The sequence below is a fragment of the Rattus rattus genome, chromosome 5 (genome assembly GCF_011064425.1).
Source record: "Rattus rattus isolate New Zealand chromosome 5, Rrattus_CSIRO_v1, whole genome shotgun sequence".
Lineage (NCBI taxonomy): Eukaryota > Metazoa > Chordata > Mammalia > Rodentia > Muridae > Rattus > Rattus rattus.
In genome coordinates, this window is record NC_046158.1 from 44,856,237 (window position 1) to 44,883,703 (window position 27,467).

The 27,467-nt window shown below is 40.4% G+C and overlaps 1 protein-coding gene across 3 annotated transcripts in view; it reads left to right on the forward strand.

Annotated features, from left to right (window-relative positions):
* Nucleotides 1-26,355, forward strand: part of LOC116900187 (xin actin-binding repeat-containing protein 2) — an 81,300-nt gene extending 54,945 nt beyond the window's left edge. The window contains exons 4-9 of one of the 3 annotated variants that reach the window (XM_032901946.1): nucleotides 4,799-4,885; nucleotides 5,265-5,337; nucleotides 6,758-6,891; nucleotides 7,660-16,993; nucleotides 19,215-19,348; nucleotides 24,488-26,355. In XM_032901946.1, the coding sequence (XP_032757837.1) occupies nucleotides 4,799-4,885; nucleotides 5,265-5,337; nucleotides 6,758-6,891; nucleotides 7,660-16,993; nucleotides 19,215-19,309 (9,723 nt within the window). In that variant the 3' untranslated portion in view covers nucleotides 19,310-19,348; nucleotides 24,488-26,355. Of the gene's footprint in view, nucleotides 1-4,798; nucleotides 4,886-5,264; nucleotides 5,338-6,757; nucleotides 6,892-7,659; nucleotides 16,994-19,214; nucleotides 19,349-24,487 lie in introns of those variants that run through there. The other 2 variants (XM_032901947.1, XM_032901945.1) reach the window with 2 other exon arrangements.
* The last annotated feature ends 1,112 nt before the right edge of the window (nucleotides 26,356-27,467 follow it).

Consider the following 27,467-nt stretch of genomic DNA (forward strand, 5'->3'; position numbering starts at 1 on the left):
TACTTAGCAATGGCACATAAATGCTGAAGTTAAAAACTGCGACTATAAATACAATTTATGTGCATTTGCATTGCCTCTGTTGTTCCATCTCCTACAAGAAAATGGATTTGGAGGTGATAAACACTGGCTAGTTTTTCTTGAATATGTACATGCTAACTATACGTTTTTTCCTCTGAAAAGGGATAAATTTTGAGCTATATCTTAAATGCATTCATGTCTAGGCTTATTTCCCCTGGAACAAATGGCATTATTTGCTATCTCAAGTATTTTGATTTTGTCTTTCATGCAAGAGAATTTTGTCACTTTACTCTTTCAGAATAATAATTGGTGGCAAGTATCAGAAACTAAGATTTCTATGGTTACCGGAATAAAAGCGTATCTTAAATATCATCATCACAACTGTTAGAAAATAATAAGGATATTGGCTTGAGGGTATGTGTCTCATCCAAGAAGATTGGCCACTGCTTTATGTTAGTCATATACTGTAGTGTTAAAATATAAACCAGTTATCATCAGGTATTCACCTTTCAAAGTCAGAAAAAGGCATTAATTTTTGTAATGTGAACTGATCCAAAATGTTAAAAACCACTAAGTGGGACAAGTGTGGTGTGTTTAAAGGCCAGTGCTAGCACATGGGCTTCTGGACAGAGATCTGCCTCAGTGAAAGTGGTCACATTGCACCTCAGCTAAGATCTTCCTGAGTTCATATAAGCTTTGTTCTTTTGATTTAGAGGGACTTGTCCTCCTCAAGGCCCCCTTCCCCTGGCTCTCCTGGTGTTCTCAATCCCCCCTGCTCTTTCACTGTCTAATTGATATTAGAACATTAAAGGATGCTCTCATTCTTTCTCTAGAGATGGAAAGCTCTGCCACTGGTCGAAAGTCACCCTTTGTTTCCATGCATTTTCTGCTGTCTTGGGTGACTCTTACCTTTCCACTCTGTACAATGCTTCCAATACCATTAGGTAAAGCCTGACTATCCTAAGGCATTTTGTCCCATGAGATTCTGTATCTTTGAACTTACAGGAAGCAACGTGGATCATCTCGTTTCTTCATTCTTCCTAGAAGAAATAGTATTTTTTTAGTTCCTTCTCATTGTTCTGTCCCTTAGTTATCAACAACAACCGGACAAATAGGAGTTCAAATAGAATTAATGTATTGATGGGAATTTGCTATGCTATTCCTTCTTTCTGCTCTGGTTCATTCATCATGTGAAGTTGTCTTTAATGAAATTTATACGTCATTTGAGTACACAAGTCCTTAACTAGGAATTGGGAACTATTTTCTTCAGGAAAAAAAAACATATTCAATGATCTGCTCCAGCTTAATAAAACATAACTTTTAAAATATAAGCCCCAGATTTTCCATTATATTTTGTTGATTTCTGGGGCAACATTTTAAAATTTTCCTTCCTGGGAAACTATATTGGAATTAGATTATCCTACTTATATTTAAATCAGTGAACACCTGCTGCTTAGTGTATCAGCTGTCTCACCTGGCGTGCAAACACCCCTGTGAGAAGCCACATAAGTTACACCCTGTATATATAATATAAATTACAAGAGATAAAGTCAAAAGCAAGCTGCCATGAATTAATTTTATTAATTAAGGTTATAAAGCAATACTTTAAAACTAACTCATTGTAAATATATACTTTAATTCTTAGCTATTTTCTTACTTAACAAAAGCAATGTACCTAGGCTCACTGGATTACGCTCACTATTAGCAAATAATTTTTTAAAAAATATATCTCAAAAGTAGTACTAATCACTTAGGCATAAATAAAAATGTGAAAGTCCAATTTTACATAATTCCAAACACATGCATTCTTGGAAAGTCAGCTGTGCACATCCCTGTTTTCCATATTTTTTCACAAATCCATATGATTCTATTAATGTATGCCTAAATCTTTAAATCACAGGTTTCTAAACTTTTATTTTTTTAATAATTTTCCCTTTTATTTAAAATAATTCCTTTCTCATACACTGTCTCCTGATTAGTCTTCCCTCTATTTCTCCTAATTCCCCCACCCCAACCTCCACTCCCATCTGGATCCACTCCCTTCTGTCTCTTATTAGAGAAGAACAGCCTCGCAAGAGATAACAGCAAAGTGTAACAAAATATAATAATGAGAGAAAGCAAGCACAATCTCATAATAATTGGATAAGGCAAACAAACCAAAGAAAAAGAACTCAAGAGAAAGTCCAAGAGTCAGAGACTCACTTGTCCACACGTTCACAAGTGCCATAAAAATACTAAACAGAAAACAATAATATATGTGTAATGAATGCCCAGTGAGCCTGGACAAAGGCCCGTCTAGGCCCTTAGTGCCTCAGTCTCTGTGACTTCATATGAGTGTTGCTCATTTGATTTAAAGGGACTTACTCTCCTGCCATCCTCAATGCCTAAACCACACCACACCCACAAACACACACACACACACACACACACACACACACACACACACACACACACACACACAGCTATATTACACACTTCTGCCTCCTCCTTCCTGGGATTCCCTGAGGTCTGATGAGAAGAATTTGATGGAGACATCCCACTTAGAACTGTGGGTTCCAAGGTGTCTCTGTCTCTAGGTATAAATCTGTGTGCGAGTCTCTGTATTTGTACTCAGCTGCTGCAGAAGGAAGTTTCTCTGATGTTGGCTCATTAAGACGCTGATCTATGAGTATAACAGAATAGCATTAGGTGTCATTTTATTACTATGTTTTAAAAGACCCATTGTATTTGGTTTTACCTTAGGGCTCTGAGCTATCCAGTCTCTGGTTTGTGGTCATATACAGTGTGGGATATGGGCGACATCTCAAGGAGTGAGCCTTAAGCCAAACCAGATGTTGGCTGGTCACTCCCACAAGACTTTCTGCCACCATTGTTCTAGCATATTTTGTGGGAAGGGAAGCATTTTAGATCAAAGGGTTTGTGGAATAGTTTGGCATTTATGTTTTATTTTGGTAGTCTGCAAAGTACCTTACTTTATCAAAGACACTGAACTTAGGTGTGAATGCTCTATGTAGGCACCAGCTCACCATTTCAAATGAGTTGTATGGAGGTTATCTTCAGCTACATGGCCAGCTACAGTTTACGGAGAGCAATGTATTGTCTTGGCAACAGCCTGAGTTGTTTGACAATTTCTATCAGACCCCTTTGGCCAACTGCTCCATTGTATATAACCGAGTACCAATATTGAAATCATTGTTTGGTGACAATAGATGGCCATTTGGGACTCTGTCTCCTCCATTATTTGGAGTCTTCATTAGGATTTATATATTCAAGGAGGTTTCCACTGAACTAGGTTTCCATACTACCTCTCAAATGTTCCTCAGTTGTCTCTTCCATCATTGTCTCCCTAAACCCTAGCTTCCCTCCTATGTCCCACCTTCCCTTTCTAATCCCATATTTCCCCCACAGACACATGCAATCCACCCATAAAATCTATTCTATCCATGTGTCTTGCCCTAGTCCCTTCCTCTATACCTAACCTCTTTCTGTCTACAGATTGTAGTAGCTTCCTTATAATTTACTTAATGCTTAGTACTCATATATGAACAAATGCATATCATATTTATCTTTCTGAGTCTCAGAAAGCTATCTCAGCCAAAATGAGTTATCTCAGCTGGAATAACTGTTTCTAGTTCTGTCCAGTTGCCTGCAAATTTCAAGATGTCATTTTTCAACAGCGGGAATAATACTCCATTGTGTACACGTACCACTTTTCCTTTATTCACACTTCTGTTGTTGCTTCTAATTTCTAGCTATTATGAATAGATCAACAATAAACATGGTTGTTTCAGTTAGGGTTCATTGCTGTGAAGAAACACCATCACCTAGGTAACTCTTAGAAAGGATATTTAATTGGGGCTAGCTTACAAGTTCACAGGTTCAAGTCAGTATTATCAAGGCAGGAAGGATGGCAGTGTCTAGGCAGTCATGGTGCTGGAGGAGTCAAAAGGTCTATATCCTGAGTGGAAGGCAGCCAGGAGATGACTCTCTCCAATGTAGCTAGGAGAAAGTTCTTAAAACTCACCCCAACAATGACATCCTTCCTCCAACAAGGCCACACCTATTCCAACAAGGCTGTGGCACTCCCAATAGTGTCTCATTGTACAGGGTAGTCAGTGTAAATATTATAATAGGTCATGAACATATGATAACATATCTAATAAAAAACAAAAATATATTTTTCTTTATGATTTGCATATTTCTCATCTTCATTCACACATTGGGCACAAGCTACTTACAAGAGGAAGCAGATAGGACAATGACTTCTAAAGATATTTATATCTTCACCTCTAGAATTTTTGAATGAGTTAAATTACTTTACAAATTAGAATTAAGGTCGCAAATTAAATAAAGCTATGAGGTGATTGGGGGGGGAGAAGGACCTTAGCTAGACAAAAGAGAAAGCCTTGACCAAAGGAGATTGGCAGCTTCTAAAAGCTTCCAAAGACAAAGGAAGGAGTTCTCCCATAGGGCCTGTAGAAAGGAGTTGATGTCATTTCATACCTGTCAACACCCAGTTACTCATAGTCAGAATTTTAAATAACTATATTTACAGCACTACATTTTGGTAGCCACTGGTGTCATGGATCCCGATCCTGCTTTTCCTCCTTCTCCTCTTGCTCCTCATCCACTTCCCCCTCTTCTTCTTCTTCCTTCTCTTTCCCCTCCCTTCTCTTTTCAGAATTATCTATTACTGAAACTACACTAATAAAATAGTTCATTTTTCAAATGTGTCTTAAGAATTGCCAGTCTGTTTACATGTCCAACTGCTCATTTTCAGGAGGCAATCCACAGCAGGCAAGAAATAAGAAGGAATGAAGAAGAAGTTTCTAAAGGACACAGAACCGATGTCTTCAAAGCGGAAATGGTAATTGCCTAAGAGCACAGTAACTTTCAAACGGTCTTCAGAACTGTGTAGAATTTCTGACTTTCCTCTAAACATATGCTTTTGTACATGTTTTTAGTGTAAATATATAGCAGTGTGTCTAACCCCACTTTCCAGCTAGAAATATTTTTTTAAGACGAAACAAGCATCCTAAAAATATGCCCACAGTTAGGTACTGTTCACATATGTTCTGTTATAACTTGCATACACATGAAAATAAACAATAGGAATGGTAGCTAGCATCCGTTGACACATACAAAATTCTCAGAGGAAAAACACTGTAAAATAGAGATTACATTCCCTGCTCAAATCACTAACTTCCTCAAAACAATTATTCTTTTTAAATTGTCTTTAAACACAGATGTCACATCTTGAAAAGCACACGGAGGAAACAAACCAAGCTTCGCAGTTTCGTCAATATGTTCAAGAAACAGGTAACAGTCTGGAAGTATTGGTCCAGCTCTATCCTTGTCCTTTGGGTGTGTCTGGGTTTGGAGGGCTTTCAAAAACCAGTCCTCCCCACCAAGTAACTTTAGTAGCTATGACTCATGTTCCCAGAGAGGGCAAGATAGCATTTCTGCATATAATTAGATTTTGACTCTGGTAGTACATGTAATATTTTTTAAATAGCTCATTGCCCATCAGAGCTATGATAAATTCACCTAAACGCCAAACAGTTGATAAGGTAAGAGCTACTGAATTTTTTTTTTTACCTTGAGACCTAGAATAAAACTTATTGTTTGTAAAGCACCCTGACAATAAAATTACCTACATTATGTTAATATTAATAATTAATTTAGGAATTAATACGTTTCGATTCAAAACATAAATAAGAGTTGAGATTTCAAAGAAATTTCTAGATGTTTGCAGAATATAAAGTGCAACTGAGCACTTGTACAAGAGTTGCTTCTCTGATGAGATGAAAGGAAAGATTTAACCATTCTGTGTCCTAAATATTCCTTGAGTCTTGCTACATAAGAAAGGCAGCATTCTACTTGCCAAGTTTGATGACTCACACCCTGTCATTTAGTAATCCTGACATTTAGGAGGTTCAAGCAAGGGAATGGCTGCAGGTTCAAGGCCCACCAGTGCTATACAATGAGATATAGGCTAGCCTAAACTATAGAATGAGAATTCTCAAAATATCCAAAAAGAAACAAACAATAAGAAGAGTAGGCCTCCATTACTCATTTTGTTCTTTAGGATGTTTTATTTTTACTGAGTGCAGAATTAGAGCACAGTTGCAGAAATTTTGAAACTATCACGAGCCACCAGAAATAATCACTCCAAATTTTTAAGGTTTATTTTTATTTTTGTATAGTGTGTGTGTATAGAGAAAAAAAAGAGACTGAGACACAGGCAGAGATAGAGGAAAAGAGACAGAGATATAGAGACACAGATAGACAGAGACATAGAGAAAGGGACAGAAGGACAAAGACACAGAGAGACAGAGAGAGACTGAGTGACAGAGAGAGACACAGACTGAGAGATAGGGAACTCTAGGATGCCAGAAGAGGGCATCTGATCCACTACAGTTGAATTTCCAAGCTGTTGTGATCTGACAACATGAGTGTTGTGAGGTAAACTTAGGTTCCCTGCAAGAGCAGCAAACTATCCCAGCTGCTACCCCAACTTTCCTGCACCCAACTCCTACAGAAATTTTTCTGTTTCTTACTTAGTATTTCTTGCTTCACTTCTCTATTTCTAGCTTAAGTGATGCTCTGTGCATAAATCTGTCCTTTGGTTCTTATTCCTTAATTTCCATTATAGGAAGTTTAACGCAACATAGCATTTTCTTCTCAAATGCCATTTTATTCATTAAAGAGTATCACTGTTACCTACTTCTCTTTGTAGTCATTGATACACCAGAAGACGAAGAGATTCCTAAGGTTTCCACTAGGATTTTAAAAGAGCAATTTGAAAAGTCTGCCCAGGAAAACTTCCTCTACTCTGATAAAGAAACAACAGCCCCAGCCAAGTGTATAAAGGTAAGGTAATTTCTCTATACATGAAACCATTAGGTATTAGTATCAGACTTAAATACACTAAAATCTAATGGCATTTTCTTCACAGAAAATTTTGAACTAGCTTTCATAAAAAGAGTATTGATCTATGAGGTAGAATAAGATCTCTCCAACCACTGGCACACATGAATGAAGAAAATCATGTGTTTTAAAGTTTCTAACATCAAATAAATTAAGTTGGTTTTAAATGCCAGATTGACACATGCTCTGTTTTAAATGCCACAAAGCAAAAACAAAAACAAAAACAAAAATCTCCACAAAAGTATTATAAGACTTTTTCTCTTTTTCTGAATATTACTCTTCTTATCAAGTAAAGAGGGAAATTTTAAGAATATTTATAAATGTTAAGCCAAGCATAGTGGCATACACCTTTAAGCTCAGCACTTGAGAGGCAGATGCAGGAAGAGTCCTGTGAGTTCCAGGCTTCTCAAGGGTACAAAGAACGATTCTGTCTCCAAAAAAATGTATTAATAATAAAATACTGAGTTACTGGTTGAAAAAATATATATTAATGTTGAAATGCTGAGTCACTGGTTGATGGAAAAGCATTGTTATTATTTAAAATAGAATGATATTTATTAACACACATTGACTGTTTTTCCAAGTAGGATTAGACACAATGCATGCCTATTTCCCAAGGAAGGCATAACAGCAGAATCCTGGTGTAAAGTAGGGCTCAGGAAATCTCCATACTACAGTCATCGTTTTAAGCTTTGATTTTCTCTCTTAAAGATTGAAAATGACAGTGAAGAAACCTTAAAGCCATCATCGGCTATGGGTACCTCTTCTTATACTTCAGCCAGGCAAAGCAAGGAAACTTCAACCTCAAGTTATAGTAATCACAGTCTGACTTCAACAACCCTGGCACAAGAAAAGGGCACTCCTTCAGGAAAGATGGAAGAATTTCCTCCTCCCCCACCTGATGTTTTTCAAACACCAATGGATGTGACAGCATTTTCCCAGTCCCCTGAATTCCCCAGCCCTCCTAGAAAACTGCCAATGCCCAGAGATGTATATTCCAAGCAACGAAATTTGTATGAATTAAACCGTTTATATAGGCATATCCATCCTGAGTTAAGAAAAAACTTAGAAAAAGATTATATCAGTGAGGTTTCTGAAATTGTTTCTAGCCACATAAACTCAGGGAACTCGATATCAGCAGATGTACAACAAGCTCGGTATGTTTTCGAAAATACGAATGACAGTTCTCAGAAAGATTTGAGCTCAGAAAGAGAAAACCTGGAGTGGGATGAAATTCTGAAAGGAGAGGTGCAGTCAATTCGATGGATTTTTGAGAATCAGCCATTAGATTCTATCAACCAAGGTTGTACAGATGAAGGGTACACTTCCAAAGGCATTGCTGACCAAGAACTCATTGCTGGGGGTGACGTGAAATATACGACTTGGATGTTTGAAACTCAGCCAATAGATGCATTGGGAGTTCCTTCTGCTGGCACTGAAGAAAACACTGAGAAAGTTCCTGAGCTAGCTAAAGGAGATGTTTGCACAGCAAGGTGGATGTTTGAAACAAGGCCTTTAGACTCAATGAACAAAATGCATGAACGGGAAGATGAAACAGCATCTACTTTTATAAAAGACATAACTGGGGGAGATGTCAAGACTGTGAGATACATGTTTGAAACTCAACAACTGGATCAACTTGGACAGCTTCACTCAGTGGATGAAATGAACTTATTACAACTCAGATCAGAGCTCAAAGAAATTAAAGGAAATGTTAAGAGAAGCATAAAATGTTTCGAAACTCAACCATTGTATGTCATTAGAGATGGCTCAGGCCAAATGCTAGAAATTAAAACTGTGCAGAGAGAAGACATTGAAAAGGGAGATGTAAGAACAGCACGCTGGATGTTTGAAACGCAGCCTTTGGACACAATAAAACAAGACATCACGGAAATTAAAGTTGTTCGAGGAATATCCATGGAGGAAAATGTCAAAGGCGAGGTGGGTAGAGCAAGGTGGTTATTTGAAACTCAACCACTGGAGAAAATCAAAGAAGAGTCAGGTGAGGCTGTCCTGAAAACAGAAGCAGTTGTAGGGATAGATGTGTCTAAAAAGTGTTGGATGTTTGAAACGCAGCCATTAGACACTCTAAAACAATCTCCTGATACAGAGAGTGTATCACCTGAAGAGAGGATAGGAGGTGACGTAAAAACCACCAAACATCTGTTTGAAACACTCCCAATAGAGGCCTTAAAAGACAGCCCAGATGTTGGAAAGCTTCAAAAAATCACCGCCTCTGAGGAAGAAAAGGGCGAGGTTAAGCACCAAAAATGGGTTTTTGAAACTCAACGTTTAGAAGATATTAGAGAAGAAAAGAAGGAATATACCCGGACAGTGAAGCTAGAAGCAGTGGACAGAGGGCATGTGAAGAACTATACACATATCTTCGAATCCAATAATCTAATTAAGGTTGATGCATCACATCAAATTGAGGTGGAAGGAGTCACAAGAGGCACTGTGGAGTTGAATAAATCTCTCTTCGAGACAACCCCACTGTATGCCATTCAAGACCATCTTGGAAAATACCACCAAGTAAAGACAGTCCAGCAAGAAGAAATAGTAAGGGGTGACGTAAGAAGCTGTAGATGGCTTTTTGAAACAAGGCCCATTGACCAATTTGATGAAAGCCTTCATAAATTTCAGATAATTAGAGGAATATCTGCTCAAGAAATACAGGCAGGGAATGTGAAATCAGCTAGGTGGCTGTTTGAGACCCAACCTCTTGATTCAATTAAATATTTTAGCAACGTGGAAGAAACAGAGAGCAAAACTGAACAGAGTACTGATATTGTTAAGGGGGATGTCAAAACCTGTAAATGGCTATTTGAAACCCAGCCAATGGAGTCTCTTTATGAAAAAGCTTCCTTGATGACGAACTCAGAAGATATTCATAAAGGTGATGTTAGAACTTGTATGTGGCTATTTGAAACTCAGCCACTTGATGCCATAAAAAATGACTCTGAAGCCACAATAAAACTGCAAACTGTGAAACAGGAGGAGATACAAGGTGGGGATGTCCGGACAGCATGTCTTCTTTTTGAGACAGAAAATCTGGACAACATACAGGGCGGTGAAGGGAAAGAAACTAAGCCCGTGGAGATGGATATAGAATCTGGGGATGTCTCTGGCATGAAGCATAAGTTTGAAAATCAGTCCTTAGACTCTATAAGTTGCAGTTCGGAGAATGTTTTGAATAAGATCAAATCCCTAAAAATCGAAGACATTCAGAAAGGCAATGTTTTAAATTGTAGGTGGCTATTTGAAAATCAACCTATTGATATGATAAAAGAAAATCAAGAAGGTGACGGATTGGTTAAGACAGTGACAGACATACAAGGTGGAGATGTGAGAAAGGGATGCTTCATTTTTGAGACGTTTTCTTTAGATGAGATTAAAGATGAATCTGATGTCATCAGCACCAGACAAACAAATACCGAGGAAGTAATAAAAGGTGATGTAAAAAGCTACAAAATGCTTTTTGAAACACAACCACTCTATGCGATTCAAGACCAAGAAGGGTTTTATCATGAAGTGACAACAGTTAAAAAAGAAGAAACAATTCATGGAGATGTACGAGGAACAAGGTGGCTCTTTGAAACAAAACCGTTAGACTCAATTAACACATCAGAAGATGTATACATTATTAAATCTGTCACTCAGGAAGACATTCAGAAGGGGGATGTGAGTTCTGTCAGATACCGATTTGAAACACAACCACTGGATATGATTTCAGACAAATCACATAATATTATGCCCACTGTTGACCATATTCAAGGAGGCAATGTGCAGATGAATAAACAATTATTCGAGTCTGAAGGTGGTGACAAGAAGAATTATGTAAGAACGGTGAGCATCAATGAAATACAAAAGGGCAATGTTAAGACTTCTACTTGGCTCTTTGAAACTCACAGCATAGATGAGCTGGGAGAAGTGTCCACCTATGAAAATATCAAGACAGTCACCCAGGAGGACGTGCAGAAAGGTGACGTGAAGCAAGCAGTGTGGCTTTTTGAAAATCAGACATTGGATTCCATTAAGGAACTTGATGAAAGTGACACCAAAATAATCAAAGAAGAAATTCCTCCGTCAGATGTCAAGACAACAACATGGCTCTTTGAAACGACACCTATTCACGAATTTAATGAAACTAGAATAGAAAAGGAAGAAATTATTGGTAAAAGCATTAAAGAAACCTTGGAAGACCTCTACTCTCAAAGAGTGGTTGAAGCTCCCGGAATCATCATTGAAGCTGATGAAGTTGGGGATGTCAGAATGGCCAAATACAAGCTCATGAACCAAAGGACTCCTGAGATCCAGAAGGAAGAAGTTATCAGAGCTGACCTCGGGAACATAATGATGAACTTGCTTTCCCAAAGAGACTGCACAAAAAAGGAGATATTTATCAGTGAAGAGGAGAAGGGAAATATCAACCTTACTAAAACCCAGTTATTGAACAGATCAATGGAATTCCATGCTGAAAAGGAAGAGATAGTAAGAGGGGATGTAAAACAAGCAATCCAAAAGCTGTTCTCTGAGGAAAGGTGTGCAAAGAGAGGCATATTAATTCAAGAAGATGAAAAGGGAGATGTTAACATGACTATCTATTGTCTTCTTCACGAGAATGCTGGCGACAAGACTAAGCGTGAAGACATCCTGGGAGGTGACGTGAGGCGCACTATCCATAACCTGTTGTCTTCCGCATCAAATGATAAAATATCTGAAAGGACAAAAATCGATGCATCGGAGAGGGGAAATGTTCAGTTCTTCACAACATGCATAGAAACTGGAGCTTTGAATTACCTCAAGCAACTCCAAACAGGGTCAAATGAAACACTCACAGCTAGAAAGCAAGAAGGGGAGGAAGAGATAATTGGTGGTGATGTTGAGGGAACAAAATTCTTACTAAAGAAAAGGCAGTCTTCCATTGAACGCACTGTTAGTGAAACTGATATCATCCCAGGAGATGTGCGTAATACGGTTAAAGTCTTCATGACGGAGCCCCAGAGTGCATCCTTTAAGGCAGCGAAAGAAGAGATCGTAAAAGGTGATTTGAAATCAACCCTGAGTTCTCTCAACCAGGCCATGAATCAGAAAGCAGTGGCTAAAACAGAAGATATTATGAAAGATGACAAGGCAGCTGTACTCCAGTCACTTAAGGAGTCAGGTGGCAGACAGAAAGAACATGAACAATCTGATAGCATCTCTAGTGATATTGGGCAAGCTATTGAGTGCCTTGAAAAGGCCACAAATACAAGGACGGAAATATTGAAAAAGGAGCTGATATTAGATGATCTTAAAACATCATTAAGGTCTTTGAAAGAAGAACAATATAGTTTCAAAGAGGTTGGTAAACATGGAATGGTCAAAGATGTACTAGGATTCTCAGAGAGACAAGAACTACGGATTCATCCAGCAGCTGTCCAGAGGGAGAAAAAAAGCCTTCTTCAACCAGTGCCAGGACCATTTGAGCCAGCAATCAGGCAGCAAGCAAGACCAGGCACTCTTGATGAAGCTACACAGAAATCCTGCCATCGGTCTTTAATAGAAGAAAGAACTGAGGCTAATCTTCCCAAAGCCCCTAAGGGCACTGTAAAGATTGTCATTGATCGAGAACAAAACAACGATGCTCTTGAGAAAAGCCTTAGGAAAATGTCTAATTCAGAACATAGAGCTATGAAAAATGTTTTAGACATGGGTGACAGAAGGGGTGTCTGGACAGAGAGCAAAGAGTGTCTGTGTAGTGACGACCATATGAACGAACATGTAAGTGCAAGCATGTCAAGGAAGAAAAGTCTAAAAACCAAGGAATCAGAGAATGTGAGAGAATCGAAGGATGATGTGAGCTCCACCCAGTCTGTGGATAAAATATTTAGGAAGCAACAGACTCAAAACTGTGAACTGGGGAAGGGTCACCGGAAGGCTCAGTTCCAGGATTCCTATGCAAAGAATCAGAAAGATACCCAAAACATTAGTGTGTCAGCAGAAATGCAAAGTTACAGACCAGATCCTACCCAACATCCAGTCAGCAATCCAGCTGGAGAAACGCTTGAGATGACAAGGGACTTTCAGAAGCAAGCCTTGATAAGTCAGGAAAAGCAGAATTCTAATAAAGGTATGAGGAAAAATGACACAGGCCTTCAACCTCTGCCTGTAGGGAAGGACGTACACAGTGCACCAGGAGTGACAGTCTCTGGGAAAAACCACAAAAGAACTCAGGCAACTGACAAGAAACAGAGAATTGATGTTTGTCTAGAAAGCCAGGACTTTCTAATGAAGACAAATACTTCCAAGGAGTTAAAAATGGCAATGGAGAGGTCCTTTAATCCAGTCAACCTTCACCCTGACTGTGGTGTAAAAGAAAATGAGGACTCCCTTCCTCCTCCATCTCCACCACCTCCTCCACCTTCCAATGCATCATCTGAAATTGAATTTCCTCTCCCTCCTCCACCACCTTTAATGCTGTTGCCTGAAAAAAATGAGTTTCCTCCCTCATCACCCACAGAGAAGTCAAGGGCTGAACTTGAGAGCCTCCCAACCCTGCCTCTTCCTCCACCACCAGGAGATGAGAAATCTGATCAAGAATGTCTACCAACATCCCTACCTCCTCCCCCTCCTGCAACTCCATCCCAACCGGCACATCTTCTTTCCTCCTCTGTTCTAGAACATCACAGTGAAGCATTTTTACAACAGTACTCCCAAAAAGAAACCTTGGATTCTCATCGGCTTCACTCACAGGCTAAAATCCTAACAGGAAAATCACCACCTCCTACACTCCCCAAACCCAAACTTCCCAAGAGAATCAAAGCTAAGATGAGCCAGGATTCACCAAGCAGTGAATTGGAAAGATCTCTGTCAGATGTGGAAATTAAAGCTACCCTCTCTAAGGATCAGAAAAGTTCGCTGGTGGCAGAAAGCCGTGAGCACACAGAGGTCAAGCAAGAAGTATTCAGAAAAAGCCTTGGAAGAAAACAGCTGTCCATTAGCTCTGCAAACTCCCTCTCTCAGACAGTTCCAGAAATCCCAGCACCCAAGGAAAAACAGACAGCACCCCTTGTTAAATCCCACTCATTCCCATCAGGTTCAGAACAACAAAGTCCTAAGCCTTACATGAGAAAATTTAAGACACCCTTAATGATTGCGGAAGAAAAATACAGACAGCAAAGGGAAGAGCTTGAGAAACAGAGACGGGAGAGTTCTTGCCATAGCATCATCAAAACAGAAACCCAGCACCGCAGCTTATCAGAGAAGGAGAAAGAAACAGAGTTACAAAAAGCAGCTGAGGCAATGTCCACTCCCAGAAAGGATTCAGACTTCACTAGGGCACAGCCCAACCTGGAACCTAAAAGCAGGGCTGTGATCACCAGTGAATGCTCTGAAAGCCAGCTCTCTACAGCTTCCGCATTGACAGTCGCTACCGAGAGGCTCCAGCATGTTCTAGCCGCTTCAGACGATAAGCTTACCCTGCGACAGGAAGGCACACAGAACTCAAGTGACACCCTACAGTCGAAAACAGCTTGTGAGATTAACCAGAGTCACAAAGAATGTAAGACAGAGCAAACATTTGAGCAACACGTGGAGAAGTTGCCCTTTCCCCAAACCAAACCCATTTCCCCGAGTTTCAAAGTGAAAACTATCAGGCTTCCAGCTCTCGATCAAACGCTGACTGAAACAGATCTCAGTTCTGAACGCCGCGTAAAGCAATCCGAAATTGACGTTCAAACCAGTACTAAAGAAATGAATAAGGAAATTAAGAAAACCCAAGTGAGCACACAGTGTGATAATAAGCAATCTGTGGCTGAAAAATATTTTCAATTACCTAAAACAGAGAAACGGGTGACCGTACAAATGCCCAAAGACTATGCAGAGAAAAGTCATCAAAGCAAGCTCCAAACAGTTCCCAAGAAGCATGGAGGATTGGGGGAGTTTGACAGAGGGAATGTCCTGGGGAGGGAAGGAAAAAATCAGGACCATTCCATGAGCAGTTCAAAAGAAAGCAGGGTAATAGTTGAAAGAAAGCAAGAACATCTGCAGGACCAGAGCGTACCAAGGTTAGTCCAACAAAAGATTATCGGTGAGAGCCTGGACTCACGGGTTCAGAATTTTCAGCAGACACAAACACAAACTTCTAGGATTGAGCATAAAGAACTGTCCCAGCCTTACAATGCTATGCAAGAGAAAAAATGTCTTAGAGACAAGGACAAACAACAAAAACAGGTCTCCTCTAACACTGACGATTCAAAGCAAGAGATAACACAAAAACACTCTTCATTTTCCTCTGTGAGAGAATCCCAGCAGGATGGGGAAAAATGTGCCATAAATATACTGGAATTCTTGAGAAAACGTGAAGAACTACAGCAGATTTTGTCTAGAGTAAAACAGTTTGAAGCAGAGTCAAATAAAAGTGGCCTGAAAACATTTCAGACACTGTTAAATATTGCTCCGGTGTGGCTGATAAGTGAGGAGAAAAGAGAATATGGAGTTCGTGTTGCCATGGAGAATAATTTAGAAAAAGTCAAAGAAGAAATAATACATATTAAAACTCAAGCGGAGGAGATGCTCGTTCACTGTGAACGTGTAATTCGAACAGCCATGATGGCTTCCCAAACAGGAAAGCAGAGAGAGAAACCTACCAATCTTAATGAAATGCCACTGAAAGTGTCTAGTGTTAATCTCAGCTCTCATAAAGGCACTGAACAGAAAGAAAGTAAAATTGTAGAAGAAAAATTAGCACCCCGCCAAGTAGCAACCCATCCTGAGGCAGCAACTCATAAGCCTGCTAAAACATACCAGGAGGCTAAGGGGGACGATAGTAAGATGGCTCCTCCCTCTTTGAAAACTCGCCCACCGTCACCAACTTTCATCACCATAGAATCCACTGCCCGCCGAGCAGAAACATCCACTAAGAGTGAGCTTTCTCAGTCCCCTAAAAATAACAGTTGTGTTGAACCTCTACCCAGAAGACCCGTGGAGCATACATCTAGGCTTCCCAGAACAAGTACATCACCTTCCCCACCAAGGAGTCGTTCAGAACAACTTGTCAGACTCAAAGACACCACGGCCAGGTTAGCCAAAGGCACTGTCCCTTGTCCACCAGGAACCCCGGTTCCAGTTGTCGAGAAGAGATCTGAAGTTGTCATGTCTCCAGCCACACTCCGCAGGCAAATCAAGATAGAAAGCCGTGGCGGGGACTCCCCACCCACCATCACAATACCTGTGAGTGTAAACCACCATGTGGTCAGTGGTTCCCTCAGAGAATCAGTAGACGCTCAAGAGGCAGTGAAGAAAACAGAGAAAACAGAGCCGTACGTTCATAAAGACAAAAAGAATTCTGCCAGTAGCGCAATGCCGGAGACTGAAAGCTACGACGCAGTCGAAATCATCCGCAAGGTGGAAGGGCCCCACCTATCAGAACACAGGGAGAGATTTGAAGCCACCAATCAAACTGTTCAAATGGCTGAACATTTTCTGAATGGCCACGAAAATGAAGTAAACAGATGGTTTAGGGAATTCGAGAATGGCCCAGTTTTCGGAGCAAAGACAGAGAGAAGAGCTTATGCAAATGGCGAAATAAACCACAACATGAAACAAGAGAGTCATACGTTTTGCAAGGAGGAATTTGGATTAGAATCTTCTGAAACTGCTAATTTTACAGGCTTTTCTTACAGACATCCTAGAGAGCATCGAGCAAAAGCCCCTGCAACGCAGCCCAGGGTTCACTCTGAAGCCAGAGCTCTCAATGAGCATTTTTTGAGCGTGGATGCGTTCGACAGTCAGATTGTCGGGTCACAGGTAGCAACCTCATCATCACGGAGCTCAGAGGCCGGCAGATCTGGATTTGATTTTAAGCATGCCCCACCGACCTATGAAGATGTCATCGCTGGCCACATCCTAGATATTGCAGATTCGCCTACAAACCTCAGACGGAATTTTCAAAAGACATGGCAGGAGAGTGAAAGAGTTTTTAAGAGCATGGGATATGAAACCTCGGATGCACGTGCGACAGAAATGAGCAGGGCCTTCCAGGAGGAGTCTGCCTTTTTGAGTGGTAAATGAGATTGGAGAGTGCGAAAGGAGATTAAGAAAGCATGCGTGTCAAAGCCAGATGATTTGCAATTAAAACAGTGTGTGGAAATAACCAAGTAACAAGCTAGAACTAACGGCTGACCACGAGGGCTTCTGATTCTCTACTGGCCTTGCTTTCTTTACTTGCTTTTGTATAATAACATCTAATATAATCTTCAGTATGCATTTCTGAAACCTGTTCTTCAAACTCCAGTTAAATAAGAGTTTGAAAGAAACCATAAGACATAATAACAATAGTACTGCCTTCAGTAACTGTGGAACTGGTGATTTGCTACAGAACAAAGCAATTATTAAAAATTCCCTAATAAAATTGACTTCATTAAATAGTTTATGGAGGTATCAGATCAAAACCTTCATCCTGGTATTGCTATATTTCAACTGCATACTTAAATAGCTTCTACATTAAATTCAATACACGTAAGTGATGACCCCAGACAGAACTCACAGTATGCATACGTGCAGAATGGATTTTCATCAATCTGATAAAGATGTAGTGTAACAATAGACATTTTAGCTGTTATTACTGAGTTGGAGAGATTCTAGCCACAGAACCTAATATTTTCTAGAACTGATATTTTCACCTTTATGAACGTAAACTCTAAATGGCAACTCAGTTGGCCCCATTCGGATGAGGATAAGCCATACGTATTAAAACTTGATTATGTTTGTAAGATGAGGACTTTCACTCATTTGAACATAGTACATGACATTTTTAACATCAGAAGATAGCTCATTCCATTTTATTCTCCACACTTTTTACAATTAATGAGGCTTCCTGATCAAAAGGATTGGATGTACTAAATAGGCATCATTAATACAGTCCACTCTTAGATGGAAAGAAATAGCAAACTTAAAAATAAAAACCACTGAAATTGATAATTATGCCTCTCATATTTACAACGCATGTGTCTAGTTTATCAAGTTAATATGGTTTCTTAATGCACTTGCTTCTGGCATAATTAAGCAAAGCTGTCTAATTAATTTCAAATGTTCAGTTTTTGTTAAGACAATCCAAAACCATAGACAACACAAAAAAAGCTGGTGTTAAGCATAGAAATATGTCCCTACAGAAATCAAAAGGGCGAAGGAGTCCTCTCTTCTTTCGATGTATTTATTTTGTGTATGTGAATACACTGTCCCTGTCTTCAGACACACCTGAAGAGGGAGGGCATCAGATCTCATTACAGATGGTTGCGAGCCACCATGTGGTTGCTGGGATTTGAACTCAGAACCTCGGGAAGAGCAGTCAGGGAGTGCTCTTAACCGCTGAGCCGTCTCTGCAGCCCAGGAGTCCTCTCCATCACAGAGGTGCAGAGTGTGAGCACTGAAGTAGTTTCCGTATGAAGGACCTTTGACCTACTTGCTTTCGTAGGTAACAAACACAAATGCTGTGCTAGTCTCAGAAGAGCGTGGTGAAAATTAAAACCCATATTTAATCAATATATCTCTGTCCACTGTAAGCCACCACAGAAACCCTGGCTAGTGAGGTAACTACTGTGATTTATAAGGGCTATCCTTCACAGGGGAGCGATGGGAAGTGACTAAGTCCTGAGACAGAGAAGCAGAGAACACAGAAAGAGCAGATTCAAGGATCCAGAAGGCTATAAAAATCTAAAGCCAGTTAGGTAACAGCAGAGGCCCCTGCCTGCACATTTTATATATGGAGGCGTATCGTTGCAGAGAAGTTAATGGTTGGTGCCATTAGGCAAACCTAGAACTGCTGAGAAAATATTTAATCAAATATCATACAATATTTTTGCTTATAAAACTGTATGTACTTTAGAACGATTTCTCTATACTGTTTTAAAAATTGAATTTTGTGTAAAAATTCATATGTATGGTAGCTTAGTTGCTTGAAATGATGCACTTTCTCAAGGTTCCTCATAAATTTAGTGTATATGTCTAATATATTAACATAAGTAAGCATAACCCACATTTATGTGTTTGTTATATAATTAGCCAAGGTATTCATAAGGAATACATGGTAAAGGCATTAAATCTTTGTTCCAGATCCCGACACTCTATGCTAATATATCCTGCTCAGAGAAAGGAGACAAAAGATTATTGTTAGAGCGGTTTCCCTTGATCTGCATGGCCAGTTAGTGTATTATTTGTTTTCTTATGCTTTTACAGTTGCGACTGAAAATAGAAATATATGAGCCTTTATACGTTTTTATTTTTAGAAACTGTTGGTCCAAGACAAGGAAATCTGCATAATTTGTCAAAAGACGGTTTATCCAATGGAGTGCCTCGTAGCAGACCAGCAGAATTTTCATAAATCTTGCTTCAGATGCCACCATTGCAGCAGTAAACTGAGGTAAAATGTCTTGTTGACTGTGCCACATAGATTGAATAACCTTGTAGCATACGCCTAATATCTAGACTCTACAGCAGTGGTTCTTAACCTTCCTAATACTACAACCTTTCACTGTGAGTGGTGTTGTGATGACCCCCCAACCATAACATTATTTTCACTGCTACTTTATAACTGGTTTTTTTTTGTTTTGTTTTGTTTTTTTGCTAGTTATGCATTGGTAGTGTGAATATCTGATCTTTCCAATGGTCTTAGGTGACCCCTGTGAAAGGCTCATTTGACAACCCCCCCCCAAGGCTATAACCCACAGGTTGAGAACCACTGGTATAGAGAGTAGGATTTTCCATATCTTGCCCCTCCCTCCAGTGACTATAGTCACTCGGGTGTTGGGGGGTGGGATGGTGTTCCTGTTCTATTGTGCATTGGTCAGGTTGGTTGTCCACCCTTCCCTTTCCCAAGATGCCTTTCTTGTGGTAGAAACCATGTGGGTGAGAGGGCGTCCTGAGTTAGTGAGCAAGTCAGGATGTTTAAGTTGGTCCTATGACTGGAAATATGAGCTTTAGATTAGAAGCTGTGAACTCTTTCTGTAAAGGGCTGGTAACGAATATTGATATGTGGCTGGCTATTCTCTTCCTATCAGGACTCCTATGTCATTTCCATCCAAGAATGGTTGTTTACCCAGAACAGGTGGAAGTAGCTGTAAATGAATTGGCCTGGGTGTGCTCCAGGGAAACTTTGTATCCCCACGCAGGGGATGGAAAGATCTTGCCTGTTTGAGCAACAGTCTCTAAGTTAAGAAATAGAGTTGGGAATATTAGTGACAGGTCAGGGGAAAGCTGTTTATTTCTGAAGCAAAAGAAGCACGCTAGTCAAGAGAGTGGTAGGAGCTTTCCTCTTCCACATCTCTCAAAGTTCGTGCGTCTAAATGAAGGTGACACTTGGTAAGGCTGTAGTTTGCAATGCTGAAGGGGAATCTATTTTGCTGAATCTAATGTGCACCTTTCAGACTAGCACTTTCCCGGCATTAATTGGCAGTGTCAAATATTCCTCGTTGCAAAGTTATTCTCCCTTGGTTTCTATGACGACACAACCTAACGATGCTCCTCCACTCCCAGGAGCACAGGCAGCTGGGAGGGCGACTCTTTCTGACCATCAGTGAGGTGCTAGAGCTCTTCAGAAGCCAGCAGTGTGGTTATATTCTCATTGTTTCTTTTTCCTTCTGGTGAATCCCATACAGTCTTGTAACTTAAACAATCTTCCGCAGGGGGATGACTCTGAAATGTGGACTGCTGGGCCAGATTGCACCTTTGCTCATTAAATGCTTATATCCAATAATGGATATATCTGCAAGCCTAGTGACATCAATGTCTCTGCCTAACAACATCAATGGGACCCTTTTTCTTCTCACTGTTGATGTTCATTCTGAGTTTAATCTCTGTCAATGCCATGAACTTTAACTGTGACCTACTCATGAAGTTACCATTCACTTACCATTCTCCTTCACCCCTTGTACCCAAGCCATCCCCCACTTTTTATTTTAGGACTCATACACTTCCCTCCTAAGCTGTGCACATTTGGTCATCCCCATAACCCAACTATCATCCCAGTCGCTATTGTCTCTCACTTGGGTGAATACCACAGCCAGCATAGCAGAGATTTGGCCTCCCCGTGTTCATATCTCTTACCAGCACCACCATCAAAAATCTGTCCTAAGACTGTGTTCTATAATATAGTGAAAGGATCTTTCTAATGAACAAATCTGAAGTCACTTCTCTGTTTAAAACATAAACTAGCTTCTCCTGTCCATTAAAAAAAATATCTAACATGCAGTTCAAATGAAGCCCTTGTTCCTTACCAGTTCAAGCATCCCTAATCCTTCCCAGTTATATGTTACTTTCCATGCAGAATTATTTCCTTCCAGCTCCAATTCATGGCAATTTTTCTCCTTGATTCTAGCAAGTACCATGTGCTATCCCTACTCCTTCTAAGGGTTTTTCATATCCACCTGCCAGATCTCTATCAGGGTAATGTTTATTCATTCTTCAGACCTTAGCTAAAGCTATCCCATCCATGAAGAGTCATGTGTCTCTCATGGACAGGTCAGATATCCTTCCCAAGTATTCCTCAAAGCATTTCTTGCACTTTTCCCTGCTGTGAACACAACGTAATATAATTCTCTTTGCTTTCCAACACCTAGTCAAGGCCGACATTCAACAAAGACTCAAAATTACATAATCAAAGACTAATATTTTTTAAGCAATCAATCAAAAATACAAAGAAAGTCAAACAAGCCAAAAGCAAGGTATCATGAATCATTACATCATGACCACTTTGTAAACTAGGTAAAGAAATAGAATTCTTCGAGCTGAATTCGGGAAGACTCTTGTGTATTCTGCTTTTAAACACGAGATGCACTCATTCCCATGACTAAAAGTGACTCATGTGAATATGTCTTTTCACTTAATCGTTCCTGCTCTGTGTATTTTCTAGTACTGTATTTTATTTTTTTTATTTTGTTGTATATCATAATTATTTTTATCTCCCACTGCATTCCCTTCTTGCCTCACAACATGTTTAGAGCACAGAACATTTGGCCTGTGGAGTGGTCCAGTCTGAAGTGGCTGATTGCACACTCACCAAGCAGTTCAGGCTTCTTGCTCTGCGAACTTCCAAACTGACAGAACTAGATTCTGCGTTAGACCTACAGGTGTACACTCTACTTGGCCAAGTGACTACTTTTTAGGGAAGGAAAAGGGTGGTCTTCACAAACTTAATAAACCTGTGTGTGTGGTTGGCAGTGGTCGATTGCCTTCAGTCAAGTACATTGACAGGTCCTCACCTCTTCTTCCCCTGGACAGAGAAATCTCTTCCTTGCAGTTATCTGCAGAGTGCTTTTGTCATGACTGTAATAGACTTTAGGGACTTCCTCTTTATCTGACAGTTGCAGCCTAGCTTTACATTTCCTGTGCAAGGGCTGATTCCATAATTTCTGTAAGGCATCTTTGACTCAACATATTGGTCTCGACCCCCTTGGGTGTCAAAGGACCCTTTCACAAGGGTAGCCTAAGACCACGAGAAAACAGATATTTACATTAGTTATGAAGTGGCAAGGAGAATAATTTCATGGCTGGAGTCACCATGACATGAAGAACTGAGTTAAAGGGTCGCTGCATTAGGAAAGTTGGAAGCCTCTGCTCTAATGACTTGTGTGACTTTATGTTAACGCTCTTGATGCCCATTCTACTCTTTCAGGTTTGTTTCTATGCCTTTTTAGTGGGAAGAACTAATAGAGGTTTACATATATTATACGAGATGTGTGTGTGTGTGTGTGTGTGTGTGTGTGTGTGTCCTTTCCTTCATTCCTCAAACATAAAGAAGATGGGGCCAGACCAAATGCTCTGTGCCCTTAACAAATAGACCGTGAGGAAAGAAGAAATGTAGAAGACATTTAAAGATTTAAACAGGATTTACCATTCACAACAAACTAAGCCTTGTTCTTGTTCTAAGCCGCCCAAGACCGCTTTGGGGAAACCCGAATGACACCCTACCTGACAATAACATGTGAAAAGTGGGACTGATGTATGCCTCAGTATCAGAGCACATGTCTAGCACATGGATGGCCCTCGACTCAATGCCAAGTACTATTAAAGCATCATAACCGACTTAGAATTAGAGTGCCTTATATTCATTCACTTAGCCGTGGATTGGAGCTTGGAATGCCGTTAAGATGGTAGAGTATTTATGTAACATGCACAAGGCCCTGGGTTTATAACAGAGTCCTGCATCATTAAGAATGTCATTAGTACACGCCTGTAATCCTGGCCCTTAGGTTCAAGTTATCCCACAGTTCATGGCCAGCCTAAAGGACATGAGGCCAGCAATCACATGGCTGCTCATACCTGTTCTGGATACCGGTTCCAGTGGGCCTGACTCCCTCTTCTGGCCTCCTCCTATACCAGGCACTCACCTAGTGAACATGCATACAACTAATATATATATATATATATATTAAAGTTTAAAGTCATTGAGCAATTAAAATGTACTAATAATGCCAATCTATTGACCAGATTTTTATAAAGTTTACATGTGATTTCATTCACCTACTCTCTATTTTTTAAAAAAGAAAAAGTTACCGATGGTCCATGCCAGGTCATTTAGACGCTGACTACACACAGTTCCCTCTCTGCCCTCTTAACCTTTCATTTCATGCTCCAAGTGTCGTGATATTTATGAGTGCCAAGTCTAACACTGGTGCTACTCTAGGCATTCTAGTTATTCAGGCGTATTTGCTATGGCACTCATCAGAAAGTGATTTGGTAGAGGCAGTATTCCTTAAATTCTATTATGCTGGTAACATTCAGCCTGTGCCCTCTGTGGTAAAAAGGCATTTTTGCTCACATTGATATCTTAAAATCTTCGAGTAATATTTATTTTCACTGACTATATCAAATGCCTCAAATGATTTATTTCATTTCCTTCTGGTATAAAGTATTGGAACAGTCTGCTAACCCAATTTTCTCATCTATATGACACATTCTCTTTTCAAAGATACAAACTCTTTGTTGTTGCTGTTGTTGTTGTTGATTGTGGTGGTGGCGATGGTGGTGGTGGTTTTGTTTGGTTGGAGTTAAAAATCTCACTGTGTATCTCTGACTATCCTAGAGCACACTATGTAGACCAAACTGCCCTCAAACTCACAGAGATGCACCCGCCTCTGTCCCCCAAGTATTGGTATTAAAGGTTCACAAAGAGTTCTTTTCTGTCTTTATATTTTATTAAATGTTTGGTAGTGTTAGCAGAACAGTCCTTGGCACAGGTCATTCTGGGTCTGGACTCTAGGCCCAGAGGTCATAGTGTTACACAGGTTTGGGCCCATCAGTCTAATGGCATGCACAGACTCTGACAACACCGATTACAGCCCTGGTGATATACGGGTTGAGATTCTCAGTACTGAAAGTCATACATCACAGCACGTACTAATAACAACTCATCTAACAGGAATTTCAATTAGCCGGACCATTCCTTTGGGTCGCACATGGGTTTTACTGAATCGCTGACTCATTACTACAATACTTCTGCAATTCTCTGTGAATTTACAATAAATATACAAAACACTGAATAACGTTTCTTTTCTTTTGGCAGTTTGGGAAATTATGCATCACTTCACGGACAAATATACTGCAAGCCTCACTTTAAACAACTTTTCAAGTCTAAAGGAAATTATGATGAAGGTTTTGGACACAAGCAACATAAAGACCGGTGGAATTGCAAAAACCAAAGCAGCTTAGTTGATTCTATTCCCAGCGGAGAGCCCGATGCTCGGGAAAACCCTACAGCAGATATCCTCTTGCTTGGGGATCTTGCTGTACATGCAGACGCTTGTAACAGCAAGCGGCAAGACAATGATTTGAGAAAATGGGGGGAGAGAGGGAAATTAAAAATTGTTTGGCCTCCCTGTCAGGAGATGCCTAAGAAAAACTCTCCCCCTGAGGAAGAACTCAAAGTGAATAAAGCTAAATGGCCACCTGAGTTGACCATCCCTGTTCCCTCAGAATTTAAAAGGGAGTCACTGACCGAACACATGAAAATGTTGGAGAGTCAGGGGCAAGAACAAGATCGCCTCCCTGACTTGCAACCCTGCCAACGCATTTGTCAGAAAGAGGACATTACAGGCATCAAAGAAATAAAAGGGTACGAAGAAAGAAACGATGAGAAAGAAGCGAAGGGAAAGGCGCAGGAAACACTGAAAGATGCGGAGGGCTTGAGTAAGAGAAAAAGTGGGATGGAGCTTAACGACCATAATGCGCATGCTCAGAGTGATGGAAAGGAAAAGAATGCCCGTGCTAATGAACCTGACAGTGCAGACATTTTACAAGTTACAAACACCGATGATGACGATGAGGTGGGGCCAGAAAATCATAGGGAGAACTTCAATAACAATAACAATAACAATTCTGTAGCTGTCTCATCCTTGAATAATGGCAGGCAGCAGACATCTATTTCGGAATGTCCTCATCTATTACAGACAGCCAGTGAAGCAAACTATTGCACAAATGAATACCAAACTAAAAAGTTTAACAACGCCTCTAGAATCTCAGAGTTACTGGGTATATTTGAGTCTCAAAAGTCGTCCTCCAAGAATGACCTAGCCTTGGCTCTGGAGGGCACGGCTGACAGAGGGACTGCAGGCAGTCCCATGCAGCTGGCATTGGAGCCAGGCTTCCAGCAGGGCTTATCAGTTAAAGGGGAAAGCCTTGCAGCCTCTAACGAAGTAAACCCCTTACACATTAAAGGAAACCATAAAAATAACAAGAATGTACACCTTTTCTTCTCTAACACTGTGAAAATCACTTCTTTTTCCAAGAAACATAACATCCTTGGGTGTGATTTAATAGATTCTGTTGATCAACTTAAAAATATGTCATGCTTGTATTTAAGAGAACTCGGAAAAAATGTCAAATGCTGGCATGGTGAAACCGCAGGAGCGGCTCGGCGTGGTGGAAAAATGTGTTTTGATGCTCAGAGCCAAGAGAGTGCGGCTAAGCCTGTGTTTCCCAGCATGCAGTGCCAGGCTCAACATCTGACTGTGGAAGAGCAGATTAAACGGGACAGGTGCTACAGCGACAGTGAGGCTGACTGAAAAGTCTTTGGCCACTTGCAGTTCCCGCTCGGGCACTCTGGGAGAATGTTCTCGGAGAAGACCTCGGGATCATCGCTAACCTTTTGATGAGTTTGTAAAGACCACGTTTCATAATCTCACCCTTCACAGCACATTATTTCTTGTATCGCACTCCATAACTCTTTTCCACCATTCACTTGAGACTAGTTTGGATCTTAATGAAATGCTGAGATGAAACATGGTGACCGTGTTTTCTTCTCAAATGGCGCATGGGCTACGGTTTTCCTGTATCTTAAAGTGGGAGAGAGTCTGCACCGCTGGTGTTCATCGCCACTCTTATACCTTCTCTATAGTTTCTGATGAAATAAAATTTTGTCAACTGAGATGCAAACTCCTGTGAATCCGGCTCTTTTTTTCCCTCTGTCTCTATATATTACCATAATATTTGAAAAATATTTAAGAGGCTGGCAGAAGTGGTTGCTCACACCTTTAATCCCAGTGCTCATGGAAGCAGAGGCAGGCAGATCTCTGTAGATAAACTATTTGGCAGGTAAACATGAGGCCTGGTATCCAGATTGTCTAGGACGCATGTCAAAAGCCAAGGAACGCTGGAGGCAACACCCCCCATGAACGCTCATCAACAATGCTTCCAGAACATAAGCCAATCAGAAACAACCCCAGTAAGCATGCTGACGCGAAAATGGAAAAGCTCACGAGACCTCAGCCCTACTTGCTGAGCTACAGAGCGCTAAGGAGTGCTGACATTGGAGAAAATAGTCCTCTCCAAGGAACCGCACACCGAGTAGTCAGTCAGTCCTGGAAACTGTAACATGATACAACCTATGCTTGTATTACTCTATTTAGGAATAAATACATCCATTCACATGTGCATACACAAGTGTGTGTGTAGCAATAATTAGCAACAGCAAAGCAAGGCCAGGAATATTAAACAGAGCAAGGAGGGGTATTGGGAAGTTTGGAGGGAGGAAATGGAAGGGAGAAATGATGTAATTTCGGTCATATCAAGAAATTAAAAACAACAGTTTTAGAAACACAAATCAAGGCAAACACAAGAAAGAGAAGCTGGGGTTGGGGATTTAGCTCAGTGGTAGAGCGCTTGCCTAGCAATCTCAAGGCCCTGGGTTCGGTCCCCAGCTCCAAAAAAGAAAAAAGAAAAAGAAAAAAGAAAGAGAAGCTATTCTCATTCCTTAGGATAAAAATTATGTTTCAATTTCTTTTTTTCTTTTTTTTCTATTTTTTTTTTCTATTTTTCGGAGCTGGGGACCGAACCCAGGGCCTTGTGTTTGCTAGGCAAGCACTCTACCCCTGAGCTAAATCCCCAGCCCATGTTTCAATTTCTTAAGAAAGAAGAAAAAACTGCCTCTGACTTTATAAAACTGTTAAGAAAGAAAAAATATAAAAGAGAGACAGAGACAAAGACAGAGAGAAACAGACAGTAAGTGCTAAGAATCTGGTTGAGCATTAACCGCCTAGCAAGCCATC